General features: G+C 49.1%; 4 protein-coding genes across 4 annotated transcripts; 1 reads left to right on the top strand and 3 right to left on the bottom strand.

The window, feature by feature from the left end:
- Positions 1-2367: 2367 nt before the first annotated feature.
- On the top strand, positions 2368-2953 carry VTN77DRAFT_7449 (uncharacterized protein; the record flags this gene model as incomplete). Its single annotated transcript, XM_069423838.1, has 2 exons — positions 2368-2541; positions 2876-2953. The coding sequence occupies 2 exons, from the start codon at positions 2368-2370 to the stop codon at positions 2951-2953; spliced, it is 252 nt and encodes an 83-aa protein (XP_069281254.1).
- Positions 2954-8990: 6037 nt separating this feature from the next.
- Positions 8991-9498, bottom strand: VTN77DRAFT_7450 (uncharacterized protein; the record flags this gene model as incomplete). The annotated part of the gene is made up of 3 exons (XM_069423840.1): positions 8991-9002; positions 9066-9320; positions 9376-9498. 3 exons carry the CDS (start codon positions 9496-9498, stop codon positions 8991-8993), a joined length of 390 nt encoding a protein of 129 aa, XP_069281255.1.
- Positions 9499-10030: 532 nt separating this feature from the next.
- On the bottom strand, positions 10031-10678 carry VTN77DRAFT_7451 (uncharacterized protein; the record flags this gene model as incomplete). The annotated part of the gene is made up of 1 exon (XM_069423841.1): positions 10031-10678. One exon carries the CDS (start codon positions 10676-10678, stop codon positions 10031-10033), a length of 648 nt encoding a protein of 215 aa, XP_069281256.1.
- A 40-nt stretch (positions 10679-10718) lies between these two features.
- On the bottom strand, positions 10719-12338 carry VTN77DRAFT_7452 (uncharacterized protein; the record flags this gene model as incomplete). The annotated part of the gene is made up of 1 exon (XM_069423842.1): positions 10719-12338. The coding sequence occupies one exon, from the start codon at positions 12336-12338 to the stop codon at positions 10719-10721; it is 1620 nt and encodes a 539-aa protein (XP_069281257.1).
- Positions 12339-13448: the final 1110 nt, after the last annotated feature.

Raw genomic sequence — 13448 nt, forward strand, 5'->3', positions numbered from 1 at the left:
CTGACAGGGTGAGATATCCGACGAATCTGGCTTGAAAAGCGTGGCAATAATTAGTTATCAACAACCCAATCTGCTCACAATCTTGTATGGGTCGCAATCAATCACAACCAGAATTTTCAATCATGGAGAAGCAGAACGGCAGAACCACGAAGACGGTTACACAAAAGTGGGAAGAGGCTTGGCTCGGGAACACTGTTGGGGAAGCTCTTGAGACGTGAGGCTTAAGAGCGTACCAGGAACTCGGTACGAGAGACAAGTCCTGGATATCTGTCTCTTCCTCCTTCTCTGTCAACAAGTCAAGGCATCACCACCATCCGATGGATCCGGCAGCCAATCGACCACGGCACGGTAGGAAATATGGTACAGAGGAGACTGGGTTGTATGTCGCAAGCGCAGGGTGCGGTCGCACAACATTCCATGGGAGGGACTCGAGGGAGTGGTCTCAGCCGTGTGGTTAATCTGGTTAAAGCCGGCGGTCACGGACTCTCGATCCACCGGCATGAATCCTTGTTCCACGTGGGCGCACGTGGAGAGCTGCCCGTTGATTTGCACCTTCCAATTCCGACACGGCAAGCAGACACGGCGAATGAGAGGCCCCCCTGCGCTGTGCCACATTGTCTGTGCTCCCGTCTCGGGAATTTCGTTATTCGTGTTTGAGTGTGATGATATCTGAAAATCTCATTGATCATAGACAGATCAAGACCGCCAGGAATCCGCCATTTACTCTAATCACACACTGCACCTGGTCTATGCAGTTCTATTGGCTGGATGGGTCCCTTGCGTCAGGACGCCAATAGTGCCTTTCGACCATGCAGGAAACGTACCAAGTCAAGCTTCGGCTGACAAAGACGCACATAAGCACAGGATCTGCCGATGATAGTACGCAAGTAAGGGAATGACGACCGGCGACTTGGCGTTGGCTGGGTAGTGGCGCTGTCTGACCAGTCACATTGCTTGCCGTGTTGGTAAAAACAGATCCCCTCCTCAGGTCCTGCTCTGGACCGACTCCGACCGAGGTTGAGGACTATTAACTACTAGCATCTGCAGTAAGAGTCCATGGACGGCAAATGCTGATCAGGAAAGGGCCGATTTCAGACAAGGAACCGTCATCGATCGGAATTATCGAATCAGCGAATCAGGATCAACTCCGACCAAGTGCGGAGAGCTTCAGGCACGGCTTTCTGTGCGAATGGCGAGGGAGCGAAATGGCGGTGACGAGAGCGGGGGAGGAACGGCGACTGCATCGTGCGACCGGTGGACGGAGTAACATTTATCAGGTGACGGACTCGGTATAGCTTTCCTAGACAAATTACGACCCCGCAGTTGGCACTCGCCTAGTTTAATGAGGTCAGACAAGAAACGGTGCATAAGATAGCTCCCTCTGATCACATGGTGCTCCGTCAGTCAAGATTAGGTAGGCCGGCAATTAAATTACTTTAGGTAGACCATAGACCGTAGAAACCGTGGCACCAGTGTACTAGTTTCCAACGGGCATTAAGCCCGAGATGCCGACTCGACCGACAGAAGGGGGATTCGCATAATAGAAGGCCATTATTATTGTCGGAGATGATAATTGTTGGAATCTCAGCAGTTCAAGTCTTGCATTGCATGCATGTATGTACAGTACATTACTCCATAGACTCCGTGAGTCAAATGAGTCATGAATTCAGTCTCATAGCCTTGGTTGCGAGTCAGGAGGTGAAGCAGAAGCCACGAGAAGTGGCAGGTCCGGCTCTCAGAGATGATGCCCGTGCGGTGCGCTGTGCTGTGCCGCTGCCACGCGCCTGCCACGCGATCTCGGCTATGGCTCGAAGGCGGAGCACTTGCAAATAATCTTGCATGCTTGCGGCACAGCGCATCGCCTCCCATAAGCTTTTGAGGCATCAAGATTCATATAACAATAACTAATAATAGGCTCCAACTGTCCAGTTGCGATGATAATTCAGCTGTACAGAGAATATTTGTACTGCATTGTTACTGTTATTGCCCCATCTTCCGCAGTGCTACATTCTAGATCTGTAAGACCTGTCATGACTCGTGTAAACCTCCGTGATATCATTATGGGTCCGGTTGGGTTTGAGATGTTCTGTGACATGCTCGATCGCCGACAAACACCGCTACTTACTCCGTACACCGCACCCTCGGGCATTTTGACAGTCTCTCAATTCGATTGCCCAATACGGAGCACGGAATATTAATTCCATATTAGCAGGCTAATATCCGACTGTCCTTCATAGCAACCTGGATACGCTCAACGCCTCAACGCCTAGCGAATGAACGCTCATCGAGACATCTCGACTGAAATCTGACTCCACTGTTATTATTACCGTTATTATTTTCATTAAACTCAAAGTCAAACGACTAGAGATGGAGGCTGAAAAGCGGTCTGCCACGTGGCGAGACAAGGCTAAGAAAGTCAAACGCCAAGTGGTGAATCTGGCGATGCAGATGTCAGATATCTCGGGCGTCAAATCCTGGGAAAACCTTCCTACGTACGAATCGGATAAGCGTCGCTGCGTTGGGGGTCAAAAGGAAGAAGAAGTGCGTGAGACAGTAGTGTAGTTAGTACACTCCAGATCTGATCACCTGGGCCCCCATACCCCATGTCCTATGCCTTGTACAGTTGTACTCGTAGAAGTCGGTTGTAACTGAGGGCGTGATCCTACAAGGCTGAGTAAAGCCCTAGCCCAAGACGAAGATGGCTGCGGTCATAGACAAGGCAACAAACAGCGTCTCGAAGGATTACACGAGTAGATCAGGAATGAGTCGAATGACGCCCCTGTTGGCCCGTAAGCGCCAACGATCACTTGAAAGTTGAGGGAATCTCGGTTACAGACGGTCAGCTGAAACAGTAACGATCTTCTAAGCGCTATAGCAACCTGAATCAAGAGTCTCGGCTAGCCGTCCGGCGCTGCTGAGCTTCCACGGTCGTTCCATGGAGCATACGCCGTAGATGCTGCGAGCTGCGGCCTTGTCAGCTGCAGGGACGGCCCACAAACTGTCCAGGGTCAACCAGAGTGTCGGGATGATTTTATTACTTTGTAACCGCTGCGGCAGTAGTTACTCCGTATTTACTCCGTCCTGTCAGCAGAGTCCAGCTTGGTAGTAACGAAGCCCCTATTCAGCGGCGGTGAGCAGCCACCGACCAGATGAAACAGGCCCCCATGAGACAGAATCAGGTGGCAAATTTGAAGAATTCACAGCTTCCAGAAGTCCACACTCCACAGAAGACTCGAGAAGTAATCCGGAGCGGTGAGAAAAAGGTGAAACTGAAAAGCAAAGTTGTATCGTGTCGGACGGAGTTTGCCTTAGCGGTGTCTGAAACGATGCTGTACCGTGGAACAGGAGGGCCACTGCCAAGCCGCTAGAAGCACCCTAGAACGCACCAAGAACACACCGCATTCTGCAGACATGGCCAATAAGAGTAGCTCTATAAGGGGCTTTCCAGTGTGTGGCATTGGTGCAATCTCGAGTGAGACAGTTGAGTCGTTGACAAACGCATCCTTTCAGCCTTGTTTGATTTGAGATGTGCAGACTCCTACTCCATACGGAGCAAGACCCTGCTAACCTGCAGTGCCAAGACCAACAGACTGCCAGGCTATCCAGCATAAGGCATGAGAAGGCGCCCGTAATTTGTCATCATGGAAGGAGCTAATGGGCCACGCGAACGGCGGCGGCGCAGCTCCACGGCCGTTGGGAATTCTGCAGGCAACACGTGGAAGGCCTGTCTGCTGCTGGTGAAACGCCCGCGGCGGAGGGGACGGAATAGGGGCCCCGCAAAGGCCGAAGATAAAAGCGGCGAGCTGCTATGCCCCAATGAACCCGGCCGCTGAACGTCCCTAAATATGGAGTACTTACCTAAAGCCTGAGAGCCTAGGACCCTGTACGGAGTACGGCTGTACCGCTCTACTCCGTACCTCCTAGTACTCCGTACCTAGGTAGTTCCTCCGGGCAGACCCCTAGTCGGGAATCCCGACAGCAGCGACGTTCGCTGCGTCACCCAACCATCGATTTACTCCTTATTCTTCTGAGACAGCACGCCAGGAGTCTCAAGTGTCAAGACATGGAGTACCAAAGGATCGGTACTGTACTCCGTACGGAGTACATTGGACGGTGAAGTTAGATGCGTCGCCAGATACCTACTGCCACGCTTCATACGGAGTTATGCCTAACTCCGTATACCGTATTCTAAAAGAGCGGTGCGAATATATGAAGGACTTCGTATCCTTCGTACTGTAGAGTCGAGGCTTGAAGGACTCAGTAGACAACAGTAATTCTTTAACAGCGAATCGCAATAATGGCCGATGGGTGCAGATCATGATTGCCACGCGAGCATAAACCTGGTCTCGCTTAGTAGCAGTACAGTAGGGTAGTACATAACTTTGCAGCATCCACGTTTTCTTTCTTCTGCATCTGCACCTTTCCATCCATCGAGTCGTGAGTCGTGACCCCGACAGTCCCCAAGGTTAGGCAGGTAACCACCTGACCTCTCGCTAACCAGCGTGCTAGCGCCGTTTTGGAGTCACCTTGGCCCGATCGGCGAGAACAGCGTGGCGATGAACTCCGTCCAACTCCCATTTTCAGCCCTCTGTCACGATTTAAAGTTTGCGATTTCCAAAAGATTCAGCCTTCAGTTTTTCGAAAGAAGAGACCAGTCAGGTCTATGGCTTGTACTAGGCATGTACTGTACAGAGTACAGAGCACTCCGTAGCTAATTCTATGAGCACAGTAATACTCTGTAGTAATGCACATAACCAGCAAGGATGCAATGCGATGCAATGCACCGCCGGGGAGGAGAGGGAAAAGAATAGAAGAACCCTGTTCAGCCCGTCCAAACAGATCTTTCCGCAGGCAGGTCCCAAAATTGTGCATTTTCCTGTTGCGGCGGAGCAGAAGGAGTATGGGTGCCCAATACGGCGATGGCGTTGGCGCCTGAGGCATGGTTGTTTGTTCTGCCTTTTAAGCTGAGCACCTCATCCACGCCTGTATGAAGTATGGAGTATATGTTGGGTGAATTTATATCAAAGTACGGAGTACTAGAAGCTATTCCAGACTTGATCGTCTTGTCGATGCCATTGCAAATGATGGTAATACGGAGTACCTAAGGTTTAATGTCTACCCCTCCGGGAAGCAGATCACGATCATGATTACTATCATCGGGTTATGAACATTATTACTTACATTATCCATAGGCATATCGGCGATCAGGCCGATACAGAATGGAATAGATTAGTCAACTACGCCATACACTACAGAGTAATTGCGACCACATTAGGTACTGCAGTCTGCAGATAGGTACTTTGGACACATCACCTGACCTATCCTCAAAGTTGTGTTGTTGTGGAGAATACGAATCCCCCATTGGTCGACCATCATTGATGTAACATCCATCACCTGACCGTCGCTTTTTCGCTAAGAGGCTTAAATAAAGTTTCTCTCCAATCAACAATCAACTCCAATAGTACGGGTAATACGCTGTCTCTGCAAACTGCCAGACTGCAGGTGTAGAACTGCCTAATTGTCAATCAATCAAACGTGGCTCGGGTCCAATTGACAATTTGACATCATTCTTGCCCAATGAGACAGATCTGTTGATCATCATCCCTGCCATGCATCCATGGATATATATCCGAACCTAGAGTACTCCGTACACACGGATAATGCCCTCCGCGCATGAACTTGCATCTTATTGACTTATGGACCGTACTGCATAATTTGTCGATATTAATATAATCCCCAGATAGAAGATCAGATCAATCACAATTCACACCGACAATATTAAACTCATCATCCGTGTGCGGGGTCATTGATTAAGCCCACCTTTGGTTGGCATACCCCGTCCTCCGTATTTCGGTAACCTACGCCGTAGGTAGGTACCTAATGATGATAGATCATGTATGTCATGCATTAGTTACTGTGCTGGCTGGACCTTAGTTATTAACTAGTTAACTACGGAGTATATAACTCCGTACTGAGAGACGGAGAGCTAGCTAGCTGCCAATTGTCTATGCTATCTTGCTTTAGTCGGTGACTCGGTGTTTTCCAAATTTAGTAGTGGTTTCCTTTCTAATATCCATAGTGATACTTCCTTGATCGATTTTACTAAGCCAAACTTTTCCTACGGAGATCTAGGACCTATTCAGTTTCCTAGATATAGTAGTCACCATGACCAGACCAGAACAGACCAGACCAGAACACTTAGTAATAATATTATCTTCCTCAAACGCTAATATGTTCTGTATATTTACGCAAAAAAAGAGAAAGAAAACAAAAAAAAGGAAATAAACTAGGGAAGCACGAATAAATAAAATTAAAACGTACTTCCAATTCAAGATAAAATCAGCCGTTCAATCAACAATCACTCGTCGGGCTTGAGTCTGAATGATCAGAATTCTTTCCTTGGGTGAGCGTTTGCGTTTCCTCGACGACTGAAACCGGCGGAATGACTTCCTCTCTGACCAGCGTAGATCACAGTGATATTTGAGAAACCTGCACGTCTGGATTTCCAGGCCATGGAGGTTTTCAAAGTCCTCGTCAAGCCGGTCATAAAAATTGAGGGGTTTTTTTTCCCATTTCTTGAGATCACTATCGTCGTTTCATCGAGTCGCTGTCGATATTGTTCCGCATTCACAGATCTGTGCTCTATGGGTTTCAATCCGAGAAGGCCATTGGAGAACCATCGAGGATGCTGTGAGTAGGCAAGCTCCTCTTCACAGTCTGGGCAGATGCTCGACGGACCTGGTGTCGCACAGCATTCACAGCAGTCAATCCCTTGCGCCTTGTGCTCCTGGGCGATTGATCTCCAGTACCTGAGCTTGCGCGTGATGAGTTTGTACATTCTGAATATGCGCTTACTAAAGACCCATCCACATACGGAGTATGTAGCGAGGGTTTTGCCACGGGCCGATTCGTCTTGTAAGCAAGTAAGAGCCCGATATGTCCCTAGGTGCACCTTGCCGTGTAGGGGGATCACACCCAAATGCACAAATCCAAGCAGTAAATTGAAAGACGGGGTCCTTCGAGATTCACTTTTGCTGAGCGTCTTAATGTTGGAATTCCCATTTCAGCGTGCGCTGTGATAGACATCGTAATTCTCAAAGGCGTTCTTGATAGCGGTGCCTAGCGATGCTTGATCTGGTGTATGAGGTGCTCCATCGGTAAAATATACGCAGATCGAACTTTACTTAGCACGGCTGGTGGTATACTAATTACTGTGAGCATGTATCGGAATATACCTGTCTGCAGACATATTAAAGCTCTCCTCCATGGGAAAGGGGTCTTCCTGGGACGTTTGCAGGTGCTGCTGCTCAAAAACATATGAGATTTGTAGAAATGACTCCTGAGGCTCAATATTCCCTTTCTTGAAGGATCTGTAGATGTAATGCACAATATCCCGAAGAGTCCCATCGTCATGACAGAGACGCAGGACTCGACCAAAAATGCCTCCATGGATACGTAAGGCAGCACGAGTAATGGCAGCGAGAAGCACATGCCGCGCTGAGCCAGCTCGAAGGCAAGCAATCATTCTAGCCATTACCTGAAAATCAACGTTCTCGCTGCAGGAAGGTTCTCAGGAATTCCCTCGTCCAGGACGTAACCTTATGCCAAAACAATAGACGCAAACGCGTCTTGCGCGATGGCGATTACGTGAAGTTCTCTGACCTGATGCCACCCTGGTGTCAAATAATTGGTGTAGGTAATAACAGTATAAAACCTGGTCTAATTCAGGCTGGGGAGTCTCAATAAGCGGGCGTTCCCGGCCCAACGTTCCTCAATAGAATACAAAGTGTCTATACCGAGCAAAATACCGAGCAAGATTGGTCCTTTTGAGATTTGACTCAGAACGAGGCGCGACAGGAGTTGTACGATATTCTCTTGAGTTGATTGCAGTAATTTCTCGACATTATCATATGTGATAAACAGACAGCAGAACCGGGATTCCACAAAGGTGGCGTGGCGAACCGGGCTTGAAACCCTTCCAGGGCCGAGGTGTAATCAAGGTCGACTGCTCCAGGTATCTGATCTCGTGTATCTGGCTGCATGAGTTGTGCATTCGAGTAGATGTCGCTAGCAGGAAATATAAGACTGGCTGTTTCATTTCGCCAGATGCCAGAATTCGGAGTTCTTTGAGAATATCCTCGCGATAGATATTGTGAGCTCATTCAAAAACATAGGCCACAATGAGTAATAGCTGCAGCGCCCCGTTTTTTGATAAATAAATCCGCTCCATAGATCGACAATGCGCTATTAATACAATCAGCTGTAGCAAGATATCATGACGGGCAGCTTTTCAATAAGAGAGTGATACTCACATAATCAGTAGTACCTATCGTTCCCTGTTTCTGGATTACTTCCTGCACAAATGCACCACATACGTGCCAATCTTCTCCCTTGTTCATGAAGAGCCACACAAAGGGTCCTGTTTTCCATTTGGACATTGAACCAGTGGCCGTCTGCAGGCTCTTCTGAGCCTCAGGAATGTTCTCACTGGAAAAGCAGACTGTAGTTTGATTGAACGCCAATCGTCCTGTGACTTGCCAGAGTTTGCTTCCAGGACAAGAAATGGAAGGAACATGGGATCTCCGTCATCCGCTGTGGGCGATTCCCTCAATATATCGCGAACAAGCATATTCGGGTTCTGAGTTCCAAGCTTGACTCTGTCGTACAGGAGGTTCTCAATATTCCTCGTTTGCCGGAGGCCGTAGATAGCATCAGGCTTTTCTGACTTGGGCAGTTCTTCCGCAATTTTGGGATCATGGCGAACAAATTCATCTTCCCGATGGGTAAATATCTGATTGAGCCCAACAGCTTCGGTACTATGAACCTGTCAGCGTAAAACCTGCCTGTATTAAATCATGGTAACGGACATATCCTGCTGTCGCCTGAGTCGAGGACAGCGACATGGATCCCGACGCCGTTAACGCTTCTTTAGGGTTTCAGCGGTTCGGGTCTTTCACTTCTTGACGCTTCAATTTCAGACCGCCACACCCTCAGTCGGCAGTCTGGACACTCGTTGCGTCAGTTGCAGTTCTCTGAGGGTAAAGGGGACCCTGGAGCAGACATACCAGACCACATCCGAACTTAGTCTGGCAAATCCCCAGTCGCCTCGTTTCGACGCCGACATCGCTCTGCTCTTTCTGTGAGCCGACTGGCAAACAGCTTGATGTCGTCTTTCCAAGGGGCGCGCCGTTTGTGATCCGCATCAACGGCGTAAGTGTCATATTGGATATTTCCGAGAGACTTGACATCTGCAAATGTGGTAACGTGGTGCGATGAGACTGCGACCACTCACGGTTCCAGCGATGAGGTAAGAGGCTGGGCTGGGCTGGTTAGTCTAGGGGTATATTCATACCAGGTACTGTACAGAGTACTTACAGTGTCAGCCTTGCACCGCCACCATACGTCATCGCATGTTTGGCCTTCACTGGAGGGTAAAAGTCGTGCTGGATTATAGATGCAAATAATAGGCTGACTGCGCAGGTACCACTCCATCTGCATAGATTATACCCGAAAGAGGTAGGTCCCTACACTTCCAACCAAGGCAGCAGCCAAGGCGGATCCGGCCGCCCCTTCTCAGCCCCAGAATGATGACTCGATCAGATTACTGGATATCTTGGATATTTATATTTACATAGGTAGTAGAAGGCTTGTTTACCGATACACTATAGTTATTTACCTAAATAGTAGCTGTAGGTAACTTAATATATATCAACTGCCATAGATATTGGTACAGAGTATATCATTTTTGTTCACCCGCTCAGGGTTTGATTCTGCGCAGGGCAAGATCTAACCGTCATTGTGTGAGAGAGATCAAGTAGTACATTAATCCGAGTACAGGGTACAATATCGATTATTGCATTGCTTACTCCACCGTACATCAAACAATATCCGTCACGTTGATGCCTACTTGATAACATTTCAATTATTCAAGATCTCCAAAGATCTTATTGTCCATGAAAATATCAGTCTATTTACCCATGCTAGCCGCTTTTCGCTGTATTAAAGATATCTATGAAATTATATAACTTGTTCATCCATCACGCCACCACCTGCCTAGAGCACCTCCTGCGCCGACCATCTCAGCAACCTCTTCGAAACTGACTTCGACACGGTACATCCGGCCATCCGTCGTCCCATTGCCCGACCCCAGAGGAACGACAACGCCCCAGCTGACCAACTTCTCCCACGCCTCGCGAGCAACATCGCGTCCCCACACACGGCCGGGTGTAGCGGCCGCCCCAGATGCGGACGCGTTGGCCTTCGCGGACGTGAGGAGCCGGACATATTCGGCATACGCTGCTGGGAAAGAAAGAGCAAGAGGTGCGACAGCCTGTGGACGCGCTGTATCCACACCGGGATCATGAAGGGCCGTCAGACGGCTGGCAGCCAACAGAAGGGACAGTGGAAGGGACGTAGAGCTAGTCGAGCCAGTCGTGGATGGCAAGAAGGGAAGCGGCGCGGGATCCGGGCAGGTCAAGGGCTGCGAGGTAAAACTCTTCGGAGTGGGAATTTCCAGAGGCGTGAGTTCGCCATTAGATGTCCCATAGGTGCTGTGGTGTAACGCTGACAGTGGAAGCAAGGCACCGGAGAAGAAATCTTTAACAGACTTAGTCTGGTGATAGATAAGCCGTAGGTAGGAATGGAACTCCTTATCGTCCCACAGGCTCTGTTTATTCATGGTCAGCGGCTTCCTCGGACGTGATGAGAACATGCCATGATTATACCTTGAGATAGTTGTTCCAGCCCTCCAGCAACCTCCTCCCCTTGGCGGACTTGAGCAGAGAAATCTCCTCACCATCATCGCGGGCTCCGCCAATTTCTCCATCTTCAAGACCCAGTCCAGCAAAGCAGATCTCCGAAAAGGTCTCAAATGTCTTTGCCAATGGCAAAAACACATATCTATGGCTGAAACGGCTCTTGACCCGTTTCTCTAGGGTCTCCGTCACATCCACTTTCGTCGTCAGCCCGATCACGGCGAGCGGTGCCTTTTTCGCCTGCGCAATATCAAAGAGATTATACAACAAAGTCTGTCGAGAATGGGTGGTGAACAGATCAAACTCATCCAGTATGATGACAACGGATTTCGCGGTGGCTATTGCGTCCGGATTTTCGGAATTACCAAAGAGTTCCTCGGGGTGGGAGAGAAGGGCGAGAAGCGTTGCCATAGTGTCAGCGTAGCTGTTGATTTTAGAAGCTTCATCTTCGGTGTTGGTCTCTCGACCGAGCTGCCTCCAGATCTCCCGAAGTGCTAAGCGGTCATCAGTGTGCAAAAAGCCATTTAGACGGACAACGTGGAAGTCATCCTTGTGGCTTTCTGACAAGGAGGAAATTATTGACTCGACCATTGTGGTTTTACCACATCCGCGCGATCCCATAAGCAGCATTGAGTTTCCTTCACCGGCCGTGATAGTTTGCTCTATCAATTGATATACTTTCTGGTATTCAGTTTGTAGTCCCTGGAGTGGCACTAATCTCCTGCCACTAAGTTTCTGAAGAACCAGCTTGCTCAACACTCCGAGTTCTTTGCGGAGATCCTGCTCGCAAAGCCTCTGGAACTGTTCAGCATAGCCTGGCAGAGGATCGGCAGTGACTATCGGCTCAGCATGCTCATCAATATCATGAATAAGATCTTGTTGTAGTTGAGCGGCCACGAGATCATCATCATCCTCATCCACGCCATGTCCATTAAGGAGAGTCGAGTCTTGCAGGCCCTCTGGGCCCTCGTTGGATCCCTTGTTTGCGGCAGTAGATCCGTTGGTGCTTTCATCCTCAGCGGTACTGACGCTGACAGCGACTCTTTTCGATCTTCTACGTGACAAACCGGCCTCAGGAGCAGGTGAGCTTTCATCGCCAGCGATTTCGGTCTCAACCGCACTCCTAAGGGACTTCCCTGTGCTTCGCGTTGAACGGGATTCTTTGGGAGGGGCTGTGACATTCTTTTTGGATGATCGTGGGGTCTCGCCTTTAGCGACTTCAACATATCTCTGGGGAGGTTTTCGCTGTCGTCCACTCGATCTGACATTTCTTTGAGACGGTGTGACCGCCTCTTCAAGGCTGGCATCGTCATTTCCATTCCTTTGCTGCCTCCCAGTAGACCGTCGTCCAGATGCCTTTGTTGGTGTCGCCGTCGGTGTTGTTTCAACTTCTTCCGGTCCATCAATATCCATTGCCATCAATTCTCCATCATGTTCCTTATCTGGTGCAATTGGTGGTGAATAAGGCCCATCGTACACATCCTGCCCGTCGTCGTGTATTGTCGCATCCCCACGGCTGTGCTTGTTTTTTGGATGTTGGGTATCTGACACCCTTCGCCTTTTCGCTGCGCGTAACTCGACCATGTTTCAGATAGTTTTGGAGGGTGGACAGGTGGCTACCACAAGGCTAGGCGGAGGAAGATTCGCGCGATGGGTGCGGGCCTCTTCCTCGGGGAATTGGACAAACAGGGAGGCAAGGAGGCGTCAATCACGAATGGAAATGGTATAACAGATCTGTGCGAATCGAGAAGGTCAGGAAAGCTCTGAGTGCAGGAAGGAGAGCTTGCAGCTGGTGGGCGCTAGAACGGACTTGGCCATGAAATAGGTTCAAAGAACAATGCTTGGGGATTCAACACACAGTTCGATTTGCGGAGTATATCTCACTTAAATGCATCGGAAACACTTTTCAAAGTGCTATATATTAGGGCGAATATGTGATCTTTTGGCCCTACAGAAGGGGCCTTTTGGAAAGCTGCTCCGCCTTGCTTGGGAGCAAATATACGCCAAAACGGAGATACAAAACGCGACACGACGGAGCGCGAGCCGATTTGTATTGGCTTGGTCCGCGCAACGGATCTTTGTCAGCATCCATCATATATATTCCCAAGAAGGAAATAGAAATAACATCCAGACAATTATTTCTCCCACCGAGTAAATGAGACTAATATAAAAGAGCTGGGCTCCTCGGACTGCTAGAACGGTACCTAGGTAACTTAGAGTTACCTAACCATGGCAACATCGCAGCCCAGGTTCTTGACATGAAGGGAGCACATTATATGTCCTTGACTTGAATGGTGATGGAGTGTACGAACCCTATCTCCTACGGTCTAATTCATATTATTTTCCACAAGAGTTGAGTAGTCAGCATCAATAAGAGAATGAGAAGTCCTCATCAGGGAGACTCCACAGACGTTGGGAAAGATGGTGATGCGATTCACGAAAGCATAACATTAAATGCTTGATCTCGCAGAATTACTGGTTCTTAATATGTAGAAATTATGATACTTGATCTTGGAAGGACATAATAAGTATGGGAAATAGTGGCAGTTTCTCAATTGAGCCTGTTTCGTGGTGTTAATGAGAAGCATGGCAGTTGCTTACACACGCCCTCCGCGCGGGACCAACCGAGGATCTCCAGTTCAACTCGGGGCCAACGCCTCGGCAGAGAATGATGAACGTCAGCAGCCATCCTGG

This window comes from Rasamsonia byssochlamydoides (genome assembly GCF_041956645.1).
Source record: "Rasamsonia byssochlamydoides strain NRRL 3658 unplaced genomic scaffold VTN77scaffold_6, whole genome shotgun sequence".
Classification (NCBI taxonomy): Eukaryota; Fungi; Ascomycota; class Eurotiomycetes; order Eurotiales; family Trichocomaceae; genus Rasamsonia; species Rasamsonia byssochlamydoides.